The sequence below is a fragment of the Manis pentadactyla genome, chromosome 12, assembly GCF_030020395.1.
Source record: "Manis pentadactyla isolate mManPen7 chromosome 12, mManPen7.hap1, whole genome shotgun sequence".
Taxonomy (NCBI): domain Eukaryota; kingdom Metazoa; phylum Chordata; class Mammalia; order Pholidota; family Manidae; genus Manis; species Manis pentadactyla.
In genome coordinates, this window is record NC_080030.1 from 53,217,040 (window position 1) to 53,244,468 (window position 27,429).

At 39.8% G+C, this 27,429-nt stretch overlaps 2 protein-coding genes and 1 long non-coding RNA gene across 5 annotated transcripts in view; 2 read left to right on the plus strand and 1 right to left on the minus strand.

Annotated features, from left to right (window-relative positions):
• Positions 1–27,429, minus strand: part of ARFGEF3 (ARFGEF family member 3) — a 159,986-nt gene that overhangs the window by 85,247 nt on the left and 47,310 nt on the right. For 2 of the 3 annotated variants that reach the window (XM_057489158.1, XM_036903684.2), the window contains exons 5-6: positions 10,640–10,708; positions 20–142 (exon numbers count right to left, since the gene is read on the minus strand). In XM_057489158.1, coding sequence (XP_057345141.1) covers positions 20–142; positions 10,640–10,708 — 192 coding nt within the window. The remainder of the gene's footprint in view (positions 1–19; positions 143–10,639; positions 10,709–27,429) is intronic. The other variant, XM_057489159.1, reaches the window with a different exon arrangement.
• Positions 303–10,633, plus strand: LOC118921723 (uncharacterized). Its single transcript, XR_005028472.2, has 4 exons — positions 303–964; positions 5,575–5,661; positions 8,595–8,725; positions 9,928–10,633. It is a non-coding gene; the product is annotated as an uncharacterized LOC118921723 (long non-coding RNA).
• Positions 18,022–22,597, plus strand: PBOV1 (prostate and breast cancer overexpressed 1). Its single transcript, XM_036903931.2, is given in 4 exon segments — positions 18,022–19,705; positions 19,708–19,898; positions 19,930–20,006; positions 20,009–22,597. Coding segments are annotated over 4 exon segments (492 nt in total). The 5' UTR covers positions 18,022–19,528; the 3' UTR covers positions 20,056–22,597.

Sequence of the window (27,429 nt, forward strand, 5' to 3'; positions counted from 1 at the left end):
TGGACGCTGCAAGGCTCACCGTGTTCTCTTGCCTTTGTCGTAACTGGGAGGTCAGGTCGCTCAGCATCTGACTGAGAGTTGCCCGCACAGCTGTGTTTATACTGCGCTGGTGACAGCTGCATATATATGTCTCAATGCACACCTGGTAAAGAAATAAGAGCAACATACAAGCTCTGTAGGTATCAGTTCATTACCAACATGCTTTGAAATTGAACAAAGAGGATATTAAGTCCCTCTTAAATAGAAAGTCAGCCTGATTTAGGACTAGTTATCAATGAATCCTATAAATAAAATGCCTGGAAATTTGTTTTTAAGATAGGAAAAGTAGTATTTCCCTAACAATTACCACTCTTTGAAGTTTATTATTCTGAGCATCATAGGAGAATGCAAATTAGTGGTTTTTTAACACACCAAATAATTTTATCTAGAACAAACTCAGGGGGCTAGAAATTAATCAGGGAAAGCTCCCTCTGTGGCAAAACAGGAAGATAATTCAACTCCTGAGTTATGAAGTGTAGGGAAAGGGTTAGTGAAACCCTCTCTCCTGCTCTGTAAACAAGTTTGACCTTGGATTAACTCTCTAGCTGTGTTCTTCCGGAAACCTGATAAAAGTGGAATGTCAGTTGTGTTACTAGGCAGCACAGCTTAGGGTAAATATGTCCCCTGATTACAAAGCTGCATCTGAACTGGGAAAACTATGAAAGAACTACAAAGACCTGGTGAGAAGTCACAGGCTGGGTTTCCCAAGGTGACTCTCGTCATTGGTCACATCATCTGAGGGGGCTCTGCAAGCTCTGCTCACGGGGTTGTCACAGAACTACAGGCTCCTCTTCAGTTGAGACCCGGATCTCCGGAGCCAAGGTGACTGCCCCCACTGAGGCGGATCTCATCTTCTTGCTCCTACGCTGACACGTGAGAGCCAGTCCCGCCTCTGCACTGCTTGCTGCAAGGCCTCCTGTGAAAGGTAAATGTCTGTCTGATCCTGAAAGGCTTGTACTTTTACACATGAGGAAATGGTTTTAAAACCTTGCAAAGACATCAAAAAGTGTCATGTTCCACTTTGTTGAAAGCCAACTCAGCACAGTGTAATTAGGCACAGTAGCACTATTTGTGTCCATGATTTAAGTGTTCTTTAAATCTTACATTCTCCCAAGAAATCTTTATAACTGTTGATCTTTAAGATCTCTAAGCACTGACAAATTGAGGGGGAATTCAAAGCCTTAGAAGCATTAAGGATGAAACAGCTGAACTACACACTGAAACACAATTCTTTAAAGTATGAAAGCCATACCCACTATACGACTTCCCCTTAAAAAATTCTATCAGTCACTTTAGACTCATGAAAGAAAGCACATATGAGGAACTGGCCTTTAGGCAATACAAACAGTGCTATATACAGATAATAGCTTCCCAAATACCAAATGTATTTCTCTGAGTTTTAATGTCACCACTGTTTTTAGTGTTTACATGTACAACACTGGAAATGACTTGTTACAGGAGACATTTTGTTAAGGAAAAGGTAAGCATGTTTACTCTTTTAAAAGATGTATTAATCTGAAAAGGTCATTCTGTTAAATTTGAGAGTATAAATACTGAATGTGATAAAAGGGTTTCATTTTAAATGTAAAAATGACCATGTATCAGATCATATCACTATCTTTAGGTACTCAGAAAGAAATGCTCTTATCAGCTATCTGAGAGAAAAGTTTTTACACTTGGTATAATAATAATAAGTTGGTAAGCCAATAAAATTCACAGTACTAGGGTTTCCATGATAAATCTGACACTGTATTCAAGGCCAGTCAGTGTTCATTTTGTGAATGTTTTTTTCCTCTACCTCAGGGCAGTGCCAAAATGAGAACACTGAATCAGACAAGCTAAGAGACAAGTCCCAAGGCAGGCTGAATTTCTGAGAAGGGGCTCATCAACTTCTTATTTTAGTATCTCCAACACCACTTCTACCAACCCATGCCCTTTGCTTTCATAATGCTGCATAAAAAAGCTCAGTCCTGCACCTCAACCACAGGCCCAAAGGGCCAGGTCAAAGGCTTCATGACTTCAAAAGCCACAGGCCCCCAACTGCCAGGGATGCATGAAGATGCAGCAGTGAGGAGTTTCCTAATGGACATTTTGATTACTTCATGCATTTGTGGACATTCAGCTTTATGGCATGATAAACACAGGAGCAAAAACATTAGACTATTAATGAAGCAAAAGAGATCCCAAAAGCAGAAGGAAAAAGAACCAGAAAATATACAACTCTGCAAGCCATACATAAGCAATGAGATTTTTATCATCAAGAAAGTAGATGGATAAATAACAGTATTAGGTTAAGCCCACTGTAAAATCACTATTATTAAATATGAAGCAGCTTAGCAGAATGTAGCCCATATTCAATATCAACCAAAATGGTGACAACTTTTAATAAGTTGCCACAACAGAAATGTGCTTAGCTCTGCAAAATACGTATGACCTCCACTTTGATGAACTTGCATTTAACCTTCTCTTTCCTATCTGAATGGGGTTAGTGGCACAGCTTTGTTAAAATAGTGCATGATACTGAATAAGTTCCATAAAGAGAAGAGCTAGGATGTTTACAAATGGAAAATTTTTATAGAGATGAAAAATAATTTATGGTGATAAAAAAATAGAAAGGATCAGAGAGTAAGCTACAAGAAGCAATGTCTTTTACATAGTGAAGACTATGAATGCTTATTGATCACGTTAGAACCAAAGAAAATTTTGACTATCACTACAAGTCTAAACTCTATGCTGAATCATGATGACAGCTCAGCGGCCAGGCCATTTCCAGTTGAACAGCTGTAATAGGTGGGTTGTGACAGGAAGCACCTCAGTAAATGAGTCCTACTGATGCAAACACACACACACATACACACGCACACAGGGTGAACTGAAGTTGCTTTATTATTCCTAAGAAATATGTGCATAAGTCAGTCTGATGACCATACTTGGGCAGGGAAATTTGCTGGTTTTCCTTCTGGATCTCAACTTAAAAGGAAATTCTGCAAGTGTCCAGACATCCATGGACAGCCATGATTTTGACTTCCTGCTTCCTTCTTCGTGTTCTTCTTGGCTCATGCTGGCCTGCTAAAATGGCTTAAGACACCTTAACTCATTAGTTCCTGCACCTACCCAGGCACAGCCTTCTGCTTGGTCTACACTAGCCTCTCTCCCATGCCCCAGCCCAAAATGAAGCGGAGAGCATCTGTGTGTTGCCCTATGCATCTTCTGACTACAGGTAAGTTCTTCAAGAGCCATGCAAGCCAGGGGTTAAAGAGGAGTGTGGAAATTCCTTGCAAAAGGACTTACTCTGCTCAAAGACCATCTGGCAGTTAGTAGCCAAAGAACAGACACAGTCAAGGAGATAAACCAGAGCCAGTACAGAGTCAATACAAAAGGGTTTCCTGAAGGAAAAGGGGAGACACGCCTCGAGCAGGATTTCCTTAGTTCAGGGGCTGCAGCTGGTTTGTGACGGCCGTCCAGGCCCCCTCGGCCAGTTTTCTCGCCAGGAGGTGGGGCCACTCCTCCTAGTCTTAGAGAGAACATAACAAAGAAGATGATTCCCGGATAAATGGGTCAGGTCTTCTGTGTCCTCTCCTTCTGGACTGTATCTGGAGACTATCTGCTCCTTAATTGTTGAATATTTTATCTGAGGACTGCTCCAGAAATAATGCTACCACATGAGACTTTAAAAAAGGTGTCACAGAGCATTTCAGGAGTTACAAGTCAGCCCAATTAAAAAAAAGTACTTTCGTGATGACTGAATCATTAAATCGGAGTATCTGCCAGCAGGTCTTGAATCTCACTGTTTTTTAAACTTCCCACGGGGGATCAAGTAGAAATAAACTTCACATGCTCTGATGATAATAACTCAGAAAATAAACTTAGTGGAATACTCAAAAAAGCGGCACACTGCTGATGGTCACTTGAATCTATGGTCAGAAGAAAAGTGAAATTCATCAACACTTCTGCTTCACATGTAAAAACACCACATAACCATTATCTAATTAGATGCCTTGGCAAAGGTCCAAGGTGGACCTTTTAAGAGTCCTAAGAATTTCAGTCAGCTGCCAATATTATTATGGCAAGATCCTACTATCGTTTTCTAAGACAGAGTAGCTAGGAAGCAACAGAGCAGAGTGGTTAACAACACTTTCTTGAAATATAAAAAGTCTGGATTTGAAGGTCCAGCTGTAGAAACTTGGGCAAGCAAATTAACCTTACCTTCCTTTAGGATAATTCATCTAGCTTATTGTGATAAAGATTAGAATAGAAGGTATGTGAAATGCTCCTTATTTATATGCCCTAAGGACGCAATGACTAGTAGCTATTATTATTAACCAGTGTTTTGGAACTGAGGGAGGGATGGATGGATGGATGGATGGAGTGAAAGAGGGAAGTCCCTCTTAGAGTAAAAATCTTCAAAAAAAAAAAAGGTCTTTGACTTTCCTTGAAAATGACAGCACAGTACAGGCACAAAGTCTGGAAGTTTCCCAGGTGTTAATAAGATCAAACCAGCAAATACACATTTCCCAAACTGGGCTTTCTCACTCTGAAAAATCCCACAGAGGAGCCTTCAGCAGGCATGAGAATATACCCCAAAGCTTTCTAATAGAACAGTATCATTAACATCTCCAAATTAGCTTCACAGAGCTTCTGGCTATGGTTCTATCTCTTCCTGTACCACAGACTGACTATTTTTACTCCACAGTTTTTTCCAGAATTAATGTAACTATCCTCAGAAAACTCAACATTTCTGCTAACTTGGGCATAATACTAAGAGAAATCTTGGGTCCAGCTTTCAACTCGTGAAGAGAAGGACTATGTATCTATATGGACTCTTAATATTGCTTGTTCATGAAACTGAACAGAAAGCACACATTTGATATTTCATCATTGTCCATTTCTAAATTTGGTGCTATTTCTTATTCTTGCATCATGCAAGACCCTGTTTTGAAAACCCTTCATTACTACAGTTTAATTAAGCACATTAAAATTGGATCCACAAACGATGGCTGCCCTGTATTTACATTTTAAGTGCTTAATGATCCTTTCAAAGTGTCAGCAGTACCTTGCAGAAACATCCTCAGTTTTCATACTTAAGTACACATCCCCATTTCCTGTTCAACAGGTTTCAGGGTGAGCGCTATTCTTGAGCAATAGTCTAAGTATACCAGAGAAGAAAGAAGAGAATGTCTGGATTTTGTCCCAACATTCCCATGGGTGTTTTAAATAGTTTATTGTACAGTGTTTTCATAAATTGTTTCCCTGGTTGTATAAAAAAAATGACAATAGGAAGAAAGATAATTTTTAAGTTAAACCCTTCTTTTTATGAAAAATTTAGATACAACCAAGAAAGCTCTCAGGAGCTAAGTGGTTGTTTCAGGCTGAAATGTCCTGCTTTAAAACTAGAGATATAGATTTTCAAAGACTAAATTAGCAGGCAAAAAGCATTTGAGAACCTGTAAAATCATTGGGTTTCAGTAAGTCTATAGACTACTATTATTTTTTGTGGCAGCATAACTCAAATGTGGTAATTCTTTCTGTTGACAGAAAAGCATCACTTAAGCAATTGCTATGGTGAAAACTGAAAGGCTCTAAGCCATTTTCCAACTTTAAGGAAATACAAAATGAAGGCTGGTAAGAAAAATATTTATTCCTATCTTGTGTGCCTGAAGTAAACAATGATTTCAGATGATTCCACTCTTATCCTTTCTTAAGTCACATATTCATCTAGTAATCTAATATATGTAACTATTGATGCATATGCTTGTATGTATAAGTTGTTGCAATGCTTTTCATACAAATAGGTCTAATCCATGCTCACTTTAAGCCAGATAACATAAATATAGATTGGGATGGGGGGCATTCCCCTCATTTTCCAAAGGCTGACAAAGGGTTTTATTGGTAAAAACACATATATTCAGAGGAACAGTGGGATAGCTCTGCAGCTGATTAAACTGCTGAAACACTTAAGAAACAGGTTTGATATGTTTCAAGCACTGGCAAAGGGGAAATGCTAGTGACAGTTTGGTGGGAGAAGATGAAAGAAGAGGAGGTAGATTTGAAGAATCAAAAGTGTGTACTTACTGAGGGGTGTGGGGGTAGGACGGTTCTGCTGAGAGACAAGGCAGCTCTCACCTGAGTTTTAAGTCATTTAAAATGAGATCATATCTATATTCACTTGGGGCAGTGTTTCTTGAACTTTGATATGCAATGAATCACATGGGGGAAGTTATTATAAGGCAGTCTTATTCCTAGGTCCGGTTGGGGTCTGCGGTTCTGCATTCTAACAAGCTTCCAGGTGCGGCTGGCTCATCTGGGCGGTGAGGCACACTTGGGGTTTTAAAGTACAACAGCTCATTTCAGTACCGTTTTCCAACAGTTTGGAAGGACAGCATAGTAGCTGTCAGAGCAGCTATTCTCAACTTGACTGCTACAGTGGAATTCCTGGGGAGCTTTTACAAAATCTGTGTGCCTGGGTCCTGCCAAGCCCCCAAAACTCAGAATTTATGGGACAACCCAGGACATCTTATTTTTGCCAACACTTCCCAGGTGATTCTAATGTGCAGCCTTTGCGAACCCCTACTTAAAAGTAAGGTCTCCAAAACTTTGTGATTTTTAAGCACCTCATATGTGAGAGTTAGTTTCAGGAGGGTAAAGAGGAGAAGTCAAAGTTTAATCAAGTAACTACTAGAAATAGTCAATCTTATATAGGAACCTATGTGACCCTTATAAACCTGCCTCTTATTTCTGATCTTTAATCATTGTTAGTAGTGAGCTGGTGCATACTATTCTCTTAATTAAAAAATGTATTTTAAAGATAAGAAGAAAGATTAGCTTAACCTCAACATGGTGCCTGCAGGGAACTCATGGTTTGGGATGAGGGGAGGGGTACCCCTTTGAGGGTTACCACCATTCACACCTGGGAGAGTGTAAGGTGGGTCTCCCACAGCCGGGCTGATGACAGCACGTGCCACATGATGGGAACACCGCACACGCAGTTGTACCATCCTGGTCCTACCACTTCCTAGATGTCTGACTTTTGGAGAGTTGGTGAACCTCTCTATGTCAATTTTCCTTCCTGTAAAATAAGGATAATATTTCTGTTTTGCAGTATTGTTATGTGGATAGTATGATTTAATATAAGTAAAGCTCTTAAAACAGTAGCTGCTGCAGGATAAGTGCTAAATAAATGTTAGGTATAGCTGTATACCATTGTCTTTGAGTTTATATACTCCTGTCGTGCCACAACAAATGACATTATATGTTTTCATGCCTCTTCAGAATTACTGACCCTGAGAGGGAATGGCCACAGAGAACTCAGAATTATAGCTTTTGCTGGGCATATTGAGCTGCGCTGCAGCCGTGCCTAATGGATAAAGGTCTGCTGTTCTCAGTAGGAGGAGCACTTTCCTGGGTGTTTCTGCTGCTGGCTTTTTTGATAGGTACAGTGGGGTAGAGTGAACCCCTGGCCCTGGCATCTGTAGCGCTTGTCATGCCCAGAGGTCACTCAGCCTCTCTCCACAGACTGGCTTATAAATGTCCTTTCCAAGGACTGGCCAGCCAGAAGAGCCAGATTCTTACTCTCTTGAAGCTGGTATCTACACCAGGTCCATACTAGCACAGAGGAGCAATTCTGTACATTGCCATTTATCAAAAGCACTTTGAAATAGTGATGCTTGTGGTCATTACAAAGCAGTCTCTATATGTCTGCTGCGCTGGAGAATCTCCCCAGGCGTCCAGTCACCAGAGCACGGTGGGAGATCTAGGGAGGCTGGGGAGAACGGGCAGCCTAAATCATAAATCCCACCTACCATAGACAGGGAGGTGGAAGGATCTACCTATGGGTCTGCAGAAGAGGCAGGGCCTAAAAACATCTGGGAGCCTGCACTCTGCACAAGGAAGCCCCATTATCAGACTCAGGATGAAAAGCTTATTTTTAATATCTTTACCAAGTACTTCCTTCAAAGGATTAGAGTCCCAAGCCTTTATCATGAACTATAAAGTCAACGACAGCCCTGGAAGTAACACGCTTTGCTGTGATGGTGTGACCCCTGTTTCATTACCTTCATGCCGACGTTCTACTGGGAACTCGTTTCCAACTAAGGGATCCTGGAGGCTCCAGGTGGGAAAAGAAGGGGGTGCAAACTTGTGACTGTTCTCTGAGGAAGCTGGCCTGATCAGTGGCCCATCCTCTCAAGGTCCTCACTAGCTCAACACTATTTAGTGGAGACCTGGACATCATTATCAGCCTACAGCTCCTAACACCAGCAGCCTCTGCCTCGCAGCTGGGGGGGCTGCACTGAAAGCTTTGTACATGGACTCTACTTTTCTTGTCTCATCGGCACAAGCGTGCTCTGATAGGTACTATTGGTAGTGCTTTTACAGAGAGCAAACGTGAGGCCCAGTCTCCCAGGCAACACAGCGGGAGGTGGCACAGCTCGGGTTTATGCCCAAAGACTGGGACTCCAGGCCCCGGCTTTTCACCACTAAGTTCAAATGCCTTTACCTTTGGTCCTAGGCTGAGATATTTTTCAAAAAAACAAAAACGTTTTGTTTTTCCTTTATAGGTTTTGGTTTTGATGTTTCATTCTATTCGGATGGGCCCTAAGTGGGTTTTCCGGATACTCTCGATGAACACCCTGCCGTTGGTGGTCCATGACAGCGTGTGTTGGCTATTCAGGAATTACATCTCCAATCGGTTAGATTCTCCTTCAAAAACTGTTTTCTCTGAGGATGATAAAGGCAACCTAGTCCTCCTCCTGAGGGGCAGCTTGGGAATCCCTGGTGGCCTCCCCCTTTCCTGAGGTCCTGCAACTACCTGTGCCCCGCCCCACCCCACCTCCATCAGCAGGGAACCAACACCATTCTGCTGAGCAGCCACAGGCTTCATTTCCCTTCTCCTCCTTCACAAGGCAAAGCGCTAACAGGCTCTCACAGGCTGATCCTATTCCTTGCTTGGATCAGAAACTACATTTGTCATTTTAAAAGCGAACGGCAGGGGATATCTAAAATAGTCCAGTTCATACAAAGTAGAATGGTGTTTGCCAGGGTCTTGGGGGAGGGGGAAATGGAGAGTTACTCTCCAATGGGTATAAAGTTTCAGTTATACGAGATGAATAAGTTCCAGAGATCTGCTGTGCAACATTGTGCCTTAACATTACTGTGTAGTATACTTAAAATTTTGTTAGGAAGCTGTATTTCATGTTAAGTGTTCTTAACATAAACACATACACACATGCACCTACAAATAAGAGTGCTCACAGGTATATCAAAATTCAACTGAAAAAGTACTGATAGCTGTTCTATTTCTTTACTTTTATATAGAGTAAAGCATATAAATGTGTTAAAGAAAAGTGTTCTTTGTACCTATATAAACATGCATTTGGGAATTGATTTATATTCTAGTGAAAGGTCAACTAACTGCTTCTTTTTCTTTTGAAGGACACACAGAAATGTTCTATGGGCTCAAAAATAATTTCCTCTTAATGTTCACTCTTTAATGCCACACAATACTGTAAGAAGCACATATAGAGGCCAATATAAATACTACCCATGATAATGTTCCCTATGTGAGTTGATGGATACATTAATTAGCTTGATTGTAGTGATTATTTCAGAATGAATACATACACACACACACACATCATATCCAGTTGAATATCTTAATCGTATGGAATTTTTGTCCATTATACAAATAATCTTCAATAAAGATGAGAAAAAGAAATCTTGCCCGAAGTGCTAAGCATCCATCTGGTATACTCAATAAATTATAATCATTACCATTAAATATATATATATGTATATACATATATACATACACACACATATATACATATATATATGTGTGTGTATATATCTATGAGTGCTGATAATTAGGCTTCTTTTTCTCCATAATCTCAGAATTCAAAATGCCATTGCCTCTGAGGTCTGCATGCATACTCTTGTCAAAACATAGGAATCTGGAAGATACACTTTTCAAGAAATGGAAGGAAAAGTATTGTAAGTCTCTTAAAGTACAGCTTTGGAATGATGATGTTTCCAAAAGCCAAAGGCGTATGCCAGGCATTCAAGAAGCCAAGTTTTCTGTTGGACATACTCTTGAGAGTGCTGGAAGGTATGTATTCCTCTAGGCTGCAACAGATGGAAAAACGAAGGCTTTCCAATAACAGTTATGAAAGGCATTCATCAGGATTTAGGAGGCAGGGTTGGAATTTAATCAATAAACATCTCTCTACATCTCATACTTGGTTTCTCAAAAACCAGTTTTTCAAATCAAATGCTTTTCAACTAATCTTAGGACAAATGGGCTAAGAGAGCAATAGCAGGTGTGACACGGAGGTGCAGCGGAGTTGGGAGGACCGGTACTGTTGTTTCCTTGGTTAAAGCCTCAAGTTACTCAAACCAAAGCATGCAGAACACAGGGCCACACAGCCTGCTTCCCACAGGCCAGCTCCCTCGCAGAAATCCCCCCCGAGGAAGGATGAGAGAAGCGCTCACCCCACGGCTGCGGCTCAGCTTCGCCCAGTATGTGCCCCAGCTGGGGATAAAGCAGCTGTGAGCAGGCAGCACAAGCACACGCGGCACCTGAGGGCCACGAGAAGCGGGCACTCACCTCCGCCACCTTCAGCACCGCACTCCCACTCAGGTCAAATGTTGGGGTGTAGGTTGTGCAGAGTAAAACCTTTAACAACCAGGAAGGAAGGGAGGAAGGAAGAGAGAAGGGGTTAAACATTTAGTAATGAATTTCCATGTCAGATGCCTTTTGTGCAGCCCTCATCTGGCTCCTTCATTCTTTGCCTTATCTAACATTCTTTCTGACCCACCCACTGCTCTCTCCTTATGGCCATACACAGCCCAATAAAATAGGGACTAATGCTTTGAAAGCAAAAGCAGCTATCCTTTCCCCTGGGGAAGGACCACTGCAGGACTACTGTCCAGAAACAGCTTTCCTCAACGCCAGGGGATCTGGCCGCTAATAATGAAAACCGAATGACCAGATTCAGTCCTAGGCACTGTACATGAATTACCTAGATTGGTATTTTTAGTAAGTGTCATTATTATTGTCCTCATTTTACTGATGAGGAAACTGATGCTTAGAATAATTAAATAAGCTGCCGAAGGCCCACAGGAAATAAGTTGTGGAGCTGAGATTGGAACCCAAGTAACCTGCTGCCATGCCCTAACCACTACTCCATACCGTCTCTACCTCTTCCTGGACCCAGGAGTCACTTGCTGTACTTTTCTGCCCCTGCCCCCTTCCCAAATCCACATGGGATTTGAATTTCTTTAATGGGCAGTTTTATCTTCCCTCCTACACCTTCCTGCAGAATGCTGCCCGGGTTTTATTTATTTATTAGTCCCAGGTTCCCCTTATTTTCCAAGATATATAGAAAATGAGATGATGACGTTTGCAAGATTGTTAACAACCATGAGAAATTTCACTTCTTACTCGTAGGACTATTAGGAACAGATCAATAAAAGCCTGTGGCATTAAGAACTGCTTCTAATTTGGAACACTGTCCGTTTGGCTTCTGACACTGCAACTTTTCTTGCCAGAATTCGGAGATGTGAAAGTGCTGATGTCTGCTCCTCGCACCCAAACCCAGCAGCCATGTTCTGCCTGCAGCCTGGCCTGTGAGTGACAGCCTTCTGGGGATATTTCTCATTGGCTCTGTCAAACTCAGAACACAGCACTGAAGCCTAGCAAACTCACCTAACACAGAATATACACCTAATCAGCACACCAAGGAGTACGGTCCTCAGATGTAATGAGGAAATTCTCCTAATCTCTCATCTCAGTCTTAGTTATTAGCCAGGCTAGCCCCAGGAGCAGTGGCTCCCTCACAGAAAGCAAATATATACGTAATTAAAAAAGGGAAAACGGATTTTTGCCAATTCAGTTACAAGGTTAGTTAAGCTAATTGTGGGTTTGCTCCTCAGTCTTGATCCTAAGGTACCTGAAATACCAGGCTAATTCCTGGTAAAAATCGTGTCAGTGCCATGCTGGCTGAAAGAGAGGGACTGCGGGAGCAACTGCCCTCATGGCCTCAGAGGAAAAGGCTTTCCTTGCCTTAAGGACTGTCTCTGGGGCTGGGGTTTGGTCTGCGAGAGGGGTGGCAGCTGTGGGCAGCAGTGCCACCAGGACCTGGTTTGGCCTGGGAAGAGGCCATGTCTTCTAATGCCTCTGTACTTGACGGTAACCTTGTCTGAAACCTCCCTGTCTTGGCTCCTGCAATGGCTGTTCCTCATGTCACTCACTTAGTTGGTTTCTTTCAGGTCTCAACTCAAGTGTCACCTCCTCAGGGAGGCAAGCAACCTTCCCTGATTACCCTCTCTGAAATGGTCTCTATAGCATCTTGTTTCATTAACCTCAGAGCATGTACCAGTTTCATAAATGACTGGGTTGTTTATTTACTTCTTTCTAATATTCTCATTAGGCTGTAACATCCAGTGGGCATCTGAAAGGCCCTCTATGCTTTCTCATATGATGTAAAAACTAAAAACAATAAAAAACAATCAAAGGAAAGTGAAGCCTTTCACTTCATTATTGTGGTATGACCGACACTAAAAACTACACATTTCAGGCATACAATTCCATGTTTTCATACACATTCCCGGGATGGTGAAGCACATTACTGAAGCTAGCAAGCTCATGCACTGTTTGTTGTGTTGGAAGCACAGCAGGTTTTAATTACAGGGCTGACAGGCCCCCTGTGACTCACAAGATAAATATAATGGTCACAGCATTTAGTAAGAATGATGCAGAAGACAGAAATGACTTATCAAAAATGATAAATGGAGAAATGGTTAATGTGCCCAAGGCCTAGCAAGCATTAATTCACTGGATTAAAACACAGGCAGGCTGGGTACTGGGAACTTAGGGCGACAGCAAATTAAAGTGTCTGGCTCCCATTGCATTAATGAGAGGGCAAAAAGTTTACATTCATATTCTGAGCACATTGGCCTCGAGGAAAACTGCAGCACCTAAATAAGGAGGGCAATTCCATGAAAAATACATCCCTTGCAGGGTCATTAAAGCATATTGACTACATTATCACTGAACAGCAGGGACTTGAGTGACAGGCAGCATCTTGCAATCTAGCTTGCTGGCCCTGGCTCCACAAATGATCTATGGGGATAGAGAAAACAGACACAAAGCATTCCGTGGAAAGGGAAAAGTCATTACAAGGGCTAATAAAAATTCCAATAATTAAAAAACAATAGTTGAATAGCTACTATGGGTTACAAGCAACCCCTTAATTTAAAATGAGTATGGAAAGTTAAGCTGATTTATTTTAAGAATCAGGCACAAGTGATAAGAATCTGGAAAACATGGTCACAACAGGAACAGCGGGAGGCAGATATGGATAGATAGGGATGATAAGCACAAGATCACTGCTATGCTCTTCCGATCAGGAACACCCTGGATTAATCCTCTCCCAAGGGCATCTCATCACTGTGATGTGGTTTCTATATCAGGCACAGCTTCCCTGATGATAGAAACCTTAACAGAGCAGGGGCTATGAGTCCAGACAAAAACACAAGTGTTCCAGTAACAAGATTCAGTGCTTAACTGCTGTGTAACTTTGCCTATGTCCTATATGCCCTTATCTTTAAAATTCCCATCCCACTTCACAAAGATGTTTAGAGGAACAAATAAATTAAATGATGGTTTAAAAGCACAGTGCACGTGGCACATATCTCTAGGCTGTCTACTCACAGAGCTTAAACAAGTCTCCATTCAATGTAGCTCACAGTGGCCATTCTAGCACAGACTTTTAGGCACATTTTAAGGGAAAAACAATCAGATCATCCACATTCAAAAGCATAAATCTTTTGGGGTCTATATTCTACTGCTGATCACTTCCCCCAATTCGTATTGCCTGAAATCCTCATCAATCTGATGCAGCTCCACTTCGTCCCTCCTTCATGATCTCCCTTTCAGGCCATTATTCACTTAGGTTATAAACTGCTACGGGGTCACAAATAGAAAAAGCAAGCACAATCTGCAATATCAAAAAACTCACCACCCAGTGGAAAAGCAAACGCTTGCGCCACTGTATTTCAGGGCTGATGGTGCTAAGTGCTACAGTCATTGTGAGGCATGTGATAACTTTGAAGGCTCGAAGACATAACTTTGGGGAAGAGGGACTTCGCAGATGAGATGGAGGCATAGGAGCAAAGCACTGATACAGGAGGAAGGGAAGGATGTGCCAAGCAAAGGAAAGGTCACAAGTAAAGGCATGGAAGTATGAAGGTAGAGGCCAGAGACGATGTTAGAAAAACAGGCTGGAACCTTACGGCACATCAATTTACATGCCCAATAATTAAGTGCTTTTCATTTGATTATTTTAGGGCTGGTTAGGCCAACAAATCACAACTACACTAAGGCATATTAGAAATCAGAGTGATAAAGCAGATGTAGAAGATGCTTAATAAGATGTAGCTGAATTTAAAGACAGGTCCTAGTCATTCCTGTGGCAATGAGTTGACTGGGGTGCATTTGAAGAAGGGACACTGAGAATTCCACAAGTAGAAGGCAATGGCCACCCATGTCTGAAGCGTGGTATCATTTTACCATTCTTCTCCCCACCTATATTCTCTGCCATTCTAGTCAATCTGGCTGAAATCTCTCATACCTCTCTCATTCCCATGTTTCACAAAGATTTATATTAGATATTAATAAAGTAACATATGTTGGAGAACAAGGATGCACTTTGTTCAACATGAATAAAACAAGATACTACTGCTACAGATGTGACAATTGCAGAATGGGCAGAAAATAGAAGGGTTTACTGTATAGCATTCATTTAGAGCAGTTGACATGTACTATTTAAATCTGTGCCCTCTCCACTTCCCATTGGATTTATACGCAACTTTGTAGTAAGGTCTGACTTTTTGATGTCAACCATGTTTACAGGACCTTGCTAGGCCTTGTGATGTGTAGCAAGTCCTGGTCTATGCATTCTCCATGCAAGTAATCAACCTCACAGAGTTTAATGGGACTGTGCATCAAGTGTTAAGACAACCCAACCGTACAGAAGAAAACTGTTCTGGGAATCTGAACATCAGATCCAGGTGGTGGGACTGGCTAAAGGCAGTTTCTGCAACCATATAAGGTAATCATATTGGAGTTTCAGATGGCCTGGTTAGGGCAATCAGAATTTAGTAAAGCTCCTTTCAGAATATCCAGACATCTGGCAGGACATCACCCAGACAGAGATAAAAACCATCTCTACTGACCAGAGGGCATCTCCCCAAGACTAACAGAATATTTCTCCCACCTGACATCTCCAGTTATGTTCTGGTGAGAGCCTACCTTTTGCACTTAATATAGTAAATGGTAACTTGCTTGAGATTTATGATTCAAAGATTTCATTACTAACAAGGTTCCAAATGAATCTCCTATGGGACCATTTCCAGGGAACGCAGGAGGGAAGAAGTGATTCTTGAACTTACTGGATAGCAACTCCATATCCACTTTTCATCTACCTGTGCGCTACGTTACTCAGGCTCCCATTCATTTTTTTCAACAAATATATACTGAGGTATTACTAAAAGAGACATCTAGTGCTAGCTGTTGAACATACAGTAGTCAACAAAAAGGACATCCTGATCTCTGATCTTGCAGGGCTAAAATCTGGTTTTGAACACAGTCAAAAAATAAGGGCTTACAATAACTTGGATGAACCTTATGACTGGAAAGATACACTGTACTCTGGGAAAGTCCACAAGGGTTTAACCATAGTACAAGAGCTGTGATGCTGTTTTCATCATTTCATGGAATTCTTAATTTCACATATTATTAACATATATTATTACTAAATTGACCCTAGGGAAGAAGACAAGGTTTCCATCAAGGAACCAGCCAATTTGAGGCATCAACCTACCCTAAGCACATCGAGGACATGGGGGCATACTGAATAAACAAGGAATGCTTTTTTTCCTTTCTTAAATTATTAAAATTATCTTAATTTACACAATTGTTTCCTGAGATGATTATCATTTCATTTTTCCAAATACCAGATGTCATTTATAAATCAAACCAAAAAAAATAATCTACTAAAACTCAAATAAAGCAACCAAAAATTTGAGTACAGCTCCCAGAGGGCCTTGTCTTTCCTGGAGCACAGAGAGGAGCAGACTTCTTAAAATCCTGAACGCCAGGCACATTTCAACCCTCTCTGATTCTGGTTGAAAATTTAGCTTTATTACTTAATATACATTTCCATCTGGCCTTCATGTATATTGGCTTGAAACTTCATAACATTAAAAGTAATTGCATGATTCCTTCTCTTTAGAAACATTCCAGTTCGGTTTTAACTCTGTCAAATTCAGCAAGAACAAGGACCCAAAATTCAGTGACTAGTAGCAGAATACTGAGACACCAAATGCCTTTCTACGGGAGCCGGGTGTGCCCAACCTTCTGCACATGCAGCTTCATGGAGTGTGTGCTGCCGGAAGTATGACTCGGCCACGACACAGAAACAGATTCTCTCCCACATGGTCCACAAACAAACAATAATGCAGGCTCAGCCTTCTGAAGTCAGAAGAATGACAGAATATTTACCTTTAGACAGCGTGGGGCTGGGGGTGGTCACAAAGTGCACATATAGAATCTCAGAAGACTTATTAGTACTAACATTTAAAAATGTATTTAAATGTATTATCATCTAAATTTAAAATGTGGATGCTCAAGATAAGCATTTTTTTTCTTATTTCAATCAGTTTCTCAACATCAACACTACTGACATTTTGGGTCAAATAATTCCTTTTGTGGGGATCCTCCTGTGTGTTGGAGGACCTTTGGCAGCAGCCCTGGGCTCTACCCTCTGGATGGCAATAGAACTCCCTCCCCCTGGTGTTTTATACCCCACATGCTTTGTGGATATAGCTGAGAACCTCTACAACATCACTCTGCTTTCAGAAGTCTCAGAGGGGATCTGGGGTGAGACACTGACCCTTCACTGTGCTTCAGAGATCTTGGATTGAAGGTTAACAACAGGTAGTTGAGCTACAACCCTGATCTTCATTTTGATCTAAAGAAAATGAATCAGATTATTTTACTGCATGAAACTTCTACCACTTATGACTTAAATTGATTTACTTTAGGCTGGGGTAACAAGTAGTTACAGAAATCACTGTCTGGCTCAACTGGCCAAAGTTCTGGCAAATGGCTATTCTGAGATTTTTTAATTTTTAGTCAATTGAAGATTGGCTAGAGGTCCTGAGGACCCAGTTTGGAAAAAATTTCTGATTATTCACTGGTTACAGTCATATCTTGGGTTCTCTTTTGGCCATTACTTGTTGCCACTAGTAATGTTTGATATTCATTGACCTTCATCAGATGTGCCCTTAGCTCTTAATTCTAAGAAATATCTGTAGAAAAAAATATGTAAATATTAAGTTAAAATGAACTTAGCTAATTCACTTGAATAAACAAACTGCTTCTATTCTTATTTTTCCTTCTAAATCCTCTCCCTTAGTAAAGTCTCATAACTCCTACCTCTGCCTCACATATCTCTGTCTAGGGGCAACATTTCTCCCAAGTTTCTAGCCTTAATTTCAGCTTTTAAACATCACAAATGAATATACACAACTTCATGAAAATCACATCAACCTCACTAAGTCTCTAATATGGTAAATGGCTAACCTGTTCTTCCTGTTCTAAAATTCTTAATTATGCAACCATTAAAATTATACTTAGAGGAATAAATATGGCCATGTAGGAAATGCTTATAATCTATAGTTAAGTGAAAAGCAAGAAAAAAAATCCTATACATATGGCGACTATAATGGCAAACACATGGATTGATTGGAAATGAATATGTAGAAATCAGTCTTGGTGATGGAATTGACAATGAACTTTTTTCTAGTTTTAGAAAGCAGGTAATTTTAAACTACTTGTATTTCTTTAAATTATTCGTTTAAAATATTATGATCATTTAGTATCAGACAATATGACTATCACTCTCCTAAGCTGGCCCTTAAAACCCACCATTCAGCCAGAAACTCTGGCTCCAAATTCCGTAATCTTGGATTTTCCGTTTTTCACCTACTTATCGCCTACGCCAGTGCCAGGCACCACTGCTGTTGATTCTCTCCCTGCAGATCAGCTCAGTGCAGACAGCTGCACTTTTTCTGCACTCAGCTGCATGGACCCCTTCCTACTGCCACCAATGAGGGTTAAGTCCTCAGGACCTCTTGCTTAGGTTCTTATAATAAGACATTTCACCAGCGACTCTGATCTGGTTCTGCCGATTCCCAGACCACCCTGAAAATCCCTTCCTTCTTCCCCCAAACATCAACATCTCACACTCAGCTCTGGGCATGTTGCTTTCCTGCTTACTCTGACCCAGCCTCCTAGAATCTCCTTCAACCTCCAGGCTCAGGGTTCACTACCCCTCACTAATCCCAGTTTATATACCGTACTTGTCCATCTCTGGGACTTTTCTTCTCTACCAAGAACGCCCTCCCTTCCACTATAGTTATCTGAATTCTCCACACCTTTCCAAGGCCAACTCAAAGAGTATCCCCTCCTTGAAATGTTGATCTGCCCAGAGGAAGGTGGTTTCTGCTTCTGAATTTCCCCATCGAACTCTCCTTCTGCTACAATTTATATAGCTACCTTGAATTATGGCAAATGTGTACCTCTTTATCTCTTTCCTATTAGATTACAAACCCTTGTCTTTGAATGTTTTGCTTCTAATTCTATAAGGTTTTATACATTGTTAGTAATAATATATTCACTGGACAAACCAATGAAAATGAAGTCCAAAAGAAACCAAATTTTAAAGTTCAATGAATTATCTTCTCCAGTTTAATCTAATTTATTTTGACCTAATCTCACAGCTGAAATTTAAGAAGTAAATTTCACCAGTATGTCCCAGATAACACCTATACTCTTTCTTTTATGCTCCCTAGAATGGGTGCCTCAGATAGTCTCTGCTCATATAGATTAGGAGGCTCTTCATAATTTTATGATTGGTGCTTATAGACATGCCCAATCAAGCCCTTCAAGATAGAGCTTATAAAGGGCTAAGGCCAATTTGATTTTCTGTATATTAAACAGTTAATAATTATAATGTTCTTCTAGAATGTCCAAATCATATGAATTCTGCCTAGTAGGATGGAAGAGAAACTTATTGGCACAAATATAGTGGGAACTTTTCAGTAGACAGTGGAATCACAGCTAATGGTTAGGACCCTAAATATATTTAGATGGATAACTGATAAATAATAATTTATCAAATTCTTTTAAGGTACAGTTCAGTGGTAGTAAATATGCTGAGATCCGTTTTTGGGAACCAGAAATATATATGGCAAACATACACTTTTCTTTTCCGTTACTGTGGAAGAAAATTACCTGTAATTAGGCTGTATAGAGGGGGGCTACTAAGGAAGGAACAAGATCAGAAGAAACTCCTAAAGCGGTACAAATGGTATTTCTAACATTCTGGTTGATAATTTCAATGAGTTCAGATGTATCCATTTTATTATTATGCTACCATATTCTTTTCTAATAACTGTCACCAAAATGAAAGCTAACAGCAGCCTGAACCATGCCACCCACAGCTGTAAGCACTTCTTTTATATTAATTCATTTAAGACCAACTATATCTCTAGGGTATGCATCATTATTATTCACATTTTACAGCTTAGAAAATTAAGGCACAGATAAATTAAGTCACTTTCCCAAGGCCACCAGGCATTCTAGCTCCAGAAGCTGTGCCCTTACCACTCTGCTACCAGATATGCTGAAAAGAAGAAACAGAAACAAGAAGTTTGACATGAGCTGAGTCCAGTGATTGTTTCACAGCACAGTCACACCATGCCATTCTCCTACTCTTGCAGACATATGGCCACTTAAAGTTACCTCAATAAGCTCCTATCTACTGTAAGAGATTTCTATTCCCTCTTTATGTTTCATCATTTTTCAGAAGCTGTATTACTTACATTAACCTTGCAATTAACTCAAACACAAGTCTGGAAAGGTTTCTTCTTCTCCTATCCAAAACCACACAGTGAAAGACCATATCAGCTCCTGGCCTTGCTACAAAGCCTTTCCAGAAAAATATAAATGGTTGAAAAAGCAATTGGGCTGCCAACGTCTGTGTAAACGCTGCCAAGTAACTGAACCACTCCAACTTTAGTTCACTCTAAAAGGAGGGTCTGATGATGTGAGGTTATTTCAATTCTTAAGTGCAAAATCTATATCAAATTTTCTCACTGTCGAACTCACACAGATTATTATTTATAATCACAACTTTAGTTTCCACTGTCGTTTATCCTGGTGGGGCACTGAAAACTACCATATGTGTTTCTTTCTCCTCTCCATTAATCAATAATTAAATTAGCAAGCAATTAGTAAGCCATGTGCCAGATGCTCTGACGATGCTGTGCTAGGCACCAAAGGGATAAGACACAATACTAACAATATATAATTAGTTTCATTCATTAACAAGTGAACTTTTCTAGTCATACCTGAATCAAGAGTTTAGGGCTAAGTACTTGGAGAGATTACAACGTGCAGCTCCCCACATAGGCAGGTAGTCAGTCCACTGGGCCTTAGGTAACATCTTACTACTCTGGATGCACAGTCATCCCTTCCCTCTGAGGGAAGAGCAGAGGGTGGCAGAGGGGATGATGTGCCAGCTGCTTCCCGAGGTGGGGAAATAAGCCAGACTATGATTCTCATAGGATAAATGATTGTGGCAGACTGCCAGTTATCTCTTAACACTCTCCCCTTCTTTTTGAAGAATGGAACTCTGGGCACATGGCTGCCCAAAATAAAGACGATATCCTTCCCAACCTGCCTTACAACTGAGTGTTGCCACAGGCCTGAGTTCTGGCCAATGGGATGTACGTGAAAGCGTCTTCCTTCACCTTCCTCCTGCCAGTTGGCTGGAACGTGGATATGTTGGCTGGGGCTTGGTTGCCATCATGGACCACAAAGTGGAGAAACAAAATCCAAGAAATGAGTGTCTCTGATAATGTGGTCTGACCTAAGTTTATGTAAAAGAGAAATAAGCCTCTGCTCTGTTTCAGCTGCAATGAATCCTACCTTGTGCAGCCCTATCCTTTTGGCCTGATTCTTACTCATGCCTTAGATCTTATTTGCTTCAAAAGACACCTCTTAAGAAGAGCTATCTCTGTCCTCCTCTTCATTTGTCCTCCATCACGCCCTGTGATAAATACACTTTGAGCTCCTGAGATTTTTCTTTCATTGTATTTATCATAGTTTATATGTATTTATGTATTTCATTGACTTCTAGCCCCATCATTAACCTCCAAAGAGACAATGATTCTGTTTTTCTTTGGTTTTGGTTTCATTTTCTTCACCATGGGATCTTCCAGCACAGTTCCTGGCACACAGGAAGCAATGAAATATTTGCAGAATAAATGACTGAAAAAATTGTAGGATCTCCCCACTCTACTAGGAACTCTAGAACATCCACAGTAAGTGCTGAAGGCCTCTTCATTTGTACTTGCTTTAAAAAAAAATCACGGGGTGAAGTTTTAAAACACTTAGCAGAGTTGTTCTCAAATGTATTTAAATGGCATGGCACTTAGAAATTATAGTGCTAAAAATAATTAATAGATAATGTGAATGTACATCTTAGAAAATACTGGAATTTAAAAAATTACTGCAATGGCCTAAAGAGAACTGGGGTTAATCCTGAAGCTAAGAATATATGTTCCCTGAATTGATTTTGTTCTGTGGTACAAATAACATGTGTATACCATATTTGTAGATATCTCTACCAAGTTGCATGCAGGGAGACTGATATAATTACATTTACTGAAAACAACATTTATAATTGAAATTCACATTTTAACATGAAACAATGCATTAACAAATTAAAGGAAAATCACATTTCTCAGTTTTCAGTATTTGCCCTTTACTTTTTCATATATTTTTTATTGTCTAATGCAATTATGCCAAAGGGTAAAGAAGCATGGGAGAAAAACTTAGTAAGAATTTTATCAATGTGTGTACAAATTAGAAAATGACTGTTGTCATTCAATCTTAGCAGAAGGAATAGGAAGGGCTGTTTGAGAACCATTTAATCAGCAGAACCACATAATTTTGAGGTTTCCCTGCATTAACTACAGAAATAATATATTGTAAATACTTCAGGTCAACCTCCAAGAATCATACTTTTGAAATTAACCTTTTTTATCAAACACTGGATTTTTCTGTAATACTAGAGATTGCTACAAATCTTCTAAAATGTCTCAGCATCTTTAGAGTAAGAAGGGATTTCTCCTTGTAATGAGAAAGCAAGACAATTTAGCCATTTTGCCCTCAGACTTCACTAACAATCATTCCTTCCATAAGGCACTCTAGAAAACCAAATGCCCGGTTAGGGGCATCAGGACTAACCAATTGGATAAATGGCCCAAATATGAGGCTGCCATTAAAACAGATTAGAGGTGGTCCTTCCATCTGGCAGAGCAAGGCACTCGCTGAAGTGCTGGCACATATTCAAAGCACTGTCTTCTACCCACTGAGAGACCAGAGTTCTAAATGAACAATTCACAGCTCAGGGCTACTGGCTCCAGATAGTAAGTTCTTCTTCCGTTAGTCACTCACCGTTGTATTTCTCTAGGTATTTGGTTGGCTTTCATTATAAAATATGAAAATACTTCAATAGTGATAGTCTCTTTCCCTTCCCCTAATTGTATCACACACACACACACACACACACACACACACACACACACACACACACACACACACACACACACCAGAGCCATTAGATAATTTGGTGAGTAAGAGACTTTGAACTCTTTCTTTATATTTGAATAGCTCATGGAACTAGTGTGGGAATATACAGTCTTGGAACGACACAGAAAATACACAGGACTTTGAGCCACCCCTAGCTTTGCCCTTTACTAGCCCATGACTTAACTTTTCTGTTCAATCACCTTTAAAATGGGAATAATAATGAATGCCACCTACGCCTCCTTCAAGATAGACTGAGAAGGCAAGCGAAGTGAGCCGCCGCTTAAGAGCACAGGTTTGGGCCCGGGCTGAATTATAGAAGAAGCTCAAATGCTGGCCCTGCCATTTCACTAGGTGGGTGAGCTGAGTATGAATGTAAAGTACTTATCAGAATGTCTGATGCATAATAAAAGTTACATAATCAGCCCCTGTCATTCTCCTCTGAAAATTATAAAGCACTACACCAATATTCATTTCTATTACCTAAAGATACACATAAAACAAGACATCCCATAACAGAACATTCATCAAATGCTTTCTCAGGATCTAGTATCATATGGTTTCTTATCGACAAAGCCACCTGTCCTCCCCAGGGCAGCCAGAAAGCTCTCATCTCTGACACACTTACAGAGGCAGATGACCAGCCATAATTCCCTTCAGTCCTTGAAGACTCAGCCAGCTGTATCAGTTAATAACCTCACTAAAGGTTATCCCTCAGAGAGAAGGCAAAGAAGTCCTAATTGCTCTAGTTAGAGAGGTCATTAGTTATGTACCTGCCTCCTATGAGGTCAGTGTGGCATTTATGGAAATGGCACACACCATGGGAAAATGTTACCAAAGCCAGCAAGTATTGAACCTAAATACTAAGTAGCCCCCTGCTGTCTACTAATCTATTTCAAAAGTAATCTATCTTCAGAGAAACCCTCTTTCTGATTCTCTACAGTTCTGACACTTTATTTGCTCAAGCTATAAAACCTTTATTTGGATTCATGGCCATTTCAGTAGATCAAAGTTTCCTTTCTCCCCCTCCTGTTAGATAGTAAAACAATGTACAATAGTTCCTAGACTAAATAATCTAACCTCATTCCTAGTTAATCTGCCAGAAGCAAGCATCATCGTTTTGTTTTTACTTTTTTTTTTTTATTAAGGTATCATTGATATACAATCTCATGCTCAGGTTTCACATGAGCAACATTGTGGTTACTACATTCCCCCTATTATCTAGTCCCCACCACACACCCCATTACAGTCACTGTCCATCAGCATAGTAAGATGTTATAGAGTCACTACTTGTCTTCCCTGTGCTATACTTCCTTCCCCGTGCCCTACTATATTATGTGTGCTAATCACAAGCATCATTGTTTTTTTTTTAAACCCTCCAATTAAAAGTTTAGGGCCTTCTTATTAAACAAGAACACTACCATTGAAATCTTGGGTTTCATTATAAGTTTCTGTTTAATCTTAGCAAAGTCTCTAAAAGCGGAAACCATATTATTTTCTCTTCAGGAATTCAATACAATTGCCACACTTAAGAGCATGACATGGTTCAATTTCTCATGTTTACAAACACTAGCACAGAGCAATGTGTGAGTAAAATGCATGATACAGCTTTTTTAAAAATAGCATCTGTGATTTGTTATAAAAATGTACTCTGCTAGGTTTGGACAGACATAAATAAAAACTGCACACTGCAGCTTTGTCTCTCTTGAATAGTATCCTCAGACCAAAATGTCTAGCATATCTCATTTTAAAAGATTTTCTGTACCTACAAAATATTAATAAAAAAATGACTGGACAGGCAGAGAAAGACAAATACCAAATGATTTTCCTCATTTGTGGAGTATAACAATGAAGCAAAACTGAAGGAACAAAATAGCAGCAGATTCACAGACTCCAAGAAGGGACTAGCGGTTACCAAAGTGGAGGGGTGAGGGAGGGAGAAGGGGATTGTGGGGTATTATGATTAGTGCACATGGTGTGTGTGAGGTCATGGGGAAGGCAGTGCAGCACAGAGAAGACAAGTAGGGACTCTGTGGCATCTCACTACACTGATGGACAGTGACTGCAATGGAGTATGGGGGGGACTTGATAATAAGGGTGAATGTACTAATCACATTGTTTTTCCTGTAAAACCTTCATAAGAATGTATATCAATGATACCTTAATAAAAAAAAAAGTGACTGGAACACTCTTACAGGAAATATCTAGTTTAGATAATTTATCATAAGAATGTTATGTAGAAGCCCTAAGAATAACATACCCTTCATAGGTAATGAGGTCCAGTCTTCCCTGTGAGGACTCACCTAATTCTCTCTCTCTTAATTTTTTATTTTTTAAATTGAAGAATAGTTGATATAAAACATTATATTAGTTTCAGGTGTACGACACAGTATTGGACATTTACATACATAAAGAAATTCTCACCATAAATATGTAAATGTAATTACCATCTGTCACCATAAAAAAGTTATTACCACTTTACTGACTATATCTTCTATTCTGTACTTTACATACTGTGACCTTACCTACTTTGCAATGGCAGCTTGTACCACTTTATCCCCTTCACCTATTTCACCCATTCTCCTCCTCCCCTCCCCTCTGGCAACCGCAAATTTGTTCTCTGTATTGATGAGTGTGCTTCAATTTTGCTTGGAATGTTTTGTTTTGTTTTTTAGATTCTATATTTAAGTGAAATCACATAAGATTTGCCCTCTTCTGACTTTTTTCACTCAGCATAATGTCCTCGAGTTCCATCCATGTTGTCACAAATGGCAAAATTTCATCCTAAGGCTGAGTAATATCCCATTGCAGCTACATACCACATCTTCTTTATTGCTGGACACTTAAGTTGCTTCCATATCATGGATGTAGACAATGCTGCAATGAGCATAGGGGTGCATGTATCTTTTCAAATTACTGTTTTCATTTTTTAGATAAATACCCAAAAGTGGAATTGCTGGATAGCATGGTATCTATTTTTAATTTTGTAAGGACCCTCCATAACAGTTTTCCATAGTGGCTGCAGCAATTTACATTCCCAATAATAGTGCAAAAGGCTTCTCTTTTCTCCACATTCTTGCCAACACTTGTTATTTCTTGTCTTGTTGATACTAGCCATTCTCACTGGTATGAGGAGATACCTTATTGTGGTTTTGATTTGCATTTCACTGATGATTAGTGATAGTGAGCATCTTTATGTATGTCTGTTGGCTATCTGTATGTCTTCTTTGGAAAATCATCTATTTAGGTCTGCTGCCTATTTTTTTACTTGGATTGTTTTCTTGGTGTTGACTTATATGAGTTTTTTATATATTTTGGATATTAACCCCTTATCAGATATGCCATTTGCATATATATTCCCCCATTAGATAGGCTTCCTTTTTGTTTTGTTGATGGTTTCTTTCACTGTTGCCCTTGCCTGAGAAGACAGATTCAAAAATAAGTATTTCACTAAGACCATGTTCAAGAGTTTACTGCCTATGTATTCTTTCAGGGGTTTTATATCTTCAGATCTTACATTTAGGTCTTTAATCTACTTTGAGTTTACTTTTGTATATGGTATAAGAAAGTGGTCAGTTTCATTCATTTGCACATAGCTCTCCGATTTTCTTAATACCACGGATTGAAGAGTCTTTTCCCCATTGTATATTCTTCCCTCCTTTGTTGTAGTTTGACCATGAAAGTGCGGGTTTATTTCTGGCCTAAAATAGTTAGTGTGTACTTATTATTTTAAAAATTCTTTTCTGGTTGTCTTTGTAATTCTTTGTTTTTCTATTTATTTTTGCTTTCTTCCTTTGTGATTTGATGACTCTTCAGTGTTATGCTTAGATTCCTTCATTTTTTGTGTTTTGATTATAAAAGTTTTTGGTTTATAGTTACCATTCTGTTCATACATAACATCCTATGTATAAAACAGTCTATTTTAACTTGAAGGTCACTTATGTTCAAATGGATTCTAAAGCCACCTCACACTTACTCCCTGATGTTTTATGTATTTGATATCATTATTTACATCTTCTTATTTTGTGCATCCCTTAAATAATTATTGTATTTTTTTTACAGTAAGTATTGTATTGTTGATTTTTGCCTTTTAACCTTTACTCTAGCTTTATATGTGATTGAGCTACTGCCTTTACTGTTATGTTTGCCCTTACCAGTGACATTTTTGTCATAATTTCCTTACTTCTAGTTTGGATTTTTCTTTTCCACTTAAAGAACTCCCTTTAACATTTATTGTATGGCCAGTTTAGTAATTATATATCCCTTTAATTTCTGTTTATCTGGAAACCTCTTCATCTGTCTTTCAATTCTGAATGATATCCTTGCTTGGTAGAGTGTCTTGCTTGTAAGTTTTCTTCCTTTCGGCACTTTGAATGTATCATGCCACTGCCTTCTGGCCTGCAAAGTTTCTATTGAAAAGTCAGCTGGTAGCCTATGGAAGTTCCCTTGTATGTAACTATTTGCTTTTCTCTTGCTGTTTTTAAGATTCTCTGTCATTAGTTTTTGACATTTTAATTGTGTGTCTTGGTGTGGACCTCTTTGGGTACATCTTAGCTGGGACCCTCTATGCTTCCTAGACCTAGATGTGCTTCTTTCCCCAAGTTGGAGAAGTCTTCAGCTATTATTTCTTCAAATGTGTTTTCTGCCCTTTTTCTCTCTCTTCTTCTGGGACA